Raw genomic sequence first — 2,494 nt, forward strand, 5'->3', positions numbered from 1 at the left:
GAGGTTACAGCTGTCATCAGTCCCCTCCCCATCCTCAGGTGTAAATGTGTTTATCAAGTGTAAATGTTGTAATAAATACATTTCTGGTTCAGGAACCTGCAGTGACTGTTCTCTCAGAGACCAGTAGTCATGTGGACGCTCTGAGTTGGAGTCAGAGACCTCAGGGCCCAAAGGAGAAAACATCAGTTTCATTTCATGTACTCATTTCTCAGGCTGCAAATTAACTGTCTTTTACAGAGGTGATCTTTGTCTATTTGAGCAGAATGATGGAGGACATTAAGATACCATTTTAAAATCAGAGCTCATCAGTGAGATCTCAACAGACTGACAAGTATGTAGAGATAGAATCAACATAAAATGCAATGCAAGGCCAGAGTTTCTCTAGAGTAGTCTACAGACTTATCAGCACAACCCTTTAGTAGAATTCCCTCTGGGAGATACAGTAATTAAACTTGTGAGTAACAGTTTACAGTAGGTCTAAAGAGACTGAACATGGTACTAAGGAATTATTCAACAAAAAGGAAAACTCTTGTCTTTGTCCATATGGATTGAGTCATAAGTTATTCAGCATAGCTAACTAGAGACCTATGCTGAAGCACAGAGTGTGCACCCTTGGAGAAACACTTGAATTTCTAAACACATCAATGATACAGCTTCAGGTTTGCCTTACTCTATCACAGAATTGTGATAGTATTAAGAGATATGGTTGGTCAGATGGTGCACGCACACAGTGTGAGGGAACAGAGAAAAAGAACAATGATTGAGAGGAGCATATAAATATCATGACTATTTAGGTGTACTGTAATCATTGTGTTCATATTCTGCCTTTGCCACTAATTATCTATATAATTTCAGACAAGTTATTTAACCTCTAGGAGCCTCTGGTTTTCTTGTTTGTTTGTTTGTTCTGTGTAATAAAAAAAGGAAAAATTGACCTCAGGAGAACATGTTGAATCTCGCTGATGATAATGACTTTCTAAGCACATGAAATAAAGCAAGAAAATACACACATGTATGTGCACACACAACCCTACCAGAAATATTTACAATGGATATTATGTTTTATCACCTTTTATTAAATGATAAAATTGTGGCTGAATGGATTTTTTTTAAAGTCTGCCTTTGTAAAGTTAGCAAAGTGCAAGATCCAAGATTTTAACTTCAGCATCAAGCCAATTCTAAAAGTTGATTTACCCCAAATTCCCAAAAGGATTTTTCTAGCCTTGTGGAGATTGCAGTGTACTCCTGTTCAGGAATCTTCCCAAGGCACTCTTCATGTCTTTGTTTCTCAGGCTATAGATGAATGGGTTCAGCATGGGGGTCACCACAGCATACATCACTGCTGCAATCCTGTCCTTGCCAACTGAATCAGCAGCAGATGGAATGAAGTACACTCCAATTGCAGACACATAGAACAGGCAAACTGCTGAGAGATGGGACCCACAGGTGGAGAAGGTCTTCCACTTACCACTTGCTGATGGGACTCTCACAATAGCGGCCACAATGCGGACATATGAAACAATAATTAGCAAAGGAATCAAGATAGTTAATGTCCCTCCCCAGTAGAGCAGCACACACTGGTTGGCATAAGTGTCAGAACAAGAGAGCTTCAACAGAGGAAGCAGTTCACAAAAGAAATGTGGAATGATGTTGTCCATGCAGAAGGATAACTGAGCTAGGAGAATGATGTGTGTTAGAGAATATGAATGGGCAAGGAGCAAGGATATGGCCACCAGTAGGATGCAGCATCTGGGATTCATGACCAAAGTGTAGTGAAGGGGATAGCATATGGCCACAAGCCTATCATAAGCCATCACTGCCAGGAGAAAAACATCTAGTCCAATGAACCACAGGAAGAAATAGATCTGAGACAGGCATCCAATGTAGGGGATGGTGTGCCTGTGAGCTTGGATGTTCACTAGCATCCTGGGGACTGTGGTGGATGATAAACACAGGTCAGTGAGGGAGAAGTTGGCCAGGAAGAAATACATGGGAGTGTGGAGGTGTGGATCAGAGCCAATTGCCAGGATGATGAGCATATTCCCCACCACGGTGACCAAGTATATGACCAAGAAGATGCCAAAAAGGAAAGGTTGTTGTTCCTGATGTTCAGAGAGGCCCAGGAGGAGAAATTCAGAAACACTGCTGTGGTTTCTTGTCTTCATAATTCAGTGGAACTAAAGGTAGAGTGGAGGATGGCACACCAAGAATTTTTCTTAGCTATTGCCTTGATGGGAACAGAGATAAAAAATCAAGATGACATAGAGCATTGATGGCTATGCATTCTCTCACTAAGCCCTAAAAGGACCTGAAACCTAGAAGGACCCTGAACTGGTCATGATCATATGCACTGCATTAGCTCCTGTAGCACTAGAATAAATACCCAAAACAACCAATTAAAGAGAAGTGTTGGGGTTTTGGTCCATGGATCCATTGTGTCTGGGTCTATGGCATGGTAGCATATCATGTCAGGGAGTACATTGTAGAGCAAAAA

At 41.2% G+C, this 2,494-nt stretch overlaps 1 protein-coding gene across 1 annotated transcript; it reads right to left on the minus strand.

Moving 5' to 3' along the window:
- Window positions 1-1,217: 1,217 nt before the first annotated feature.
- On the minus strand, window positions 1,218-2,165 carry LOC128102558 (olfactory receptor 1361-like). Its single transcript, XM_052726427.1, has one exon. It carries the CDS (start codon window positions 2,163-2,165, stop codon window positions 1,218-1,220), a length of 948 nt encoding a protein of 315 aa, XP_052582387.1.
- Between the last annotated feature and the right edge of the window lie 329 nt (window positions 2,166-2,494).

Source organism: Peromyscus californicus, unplaced genomic scaffold, assembly GCF_007827085.1.
Source record: "Peromyscus californicus insignis strain IS unplaced genomic scaffold, ASM782708v3 Scaffold_7__1_contigs__length_154581171, whole genome shotgun sequence".
NCBI classification, from domain to species: Eukaryota; Metazoa; Chordata; class Mammalia; order Rodentia; family Cricetidae; genus Peromyscus; species Peromyscus californicus.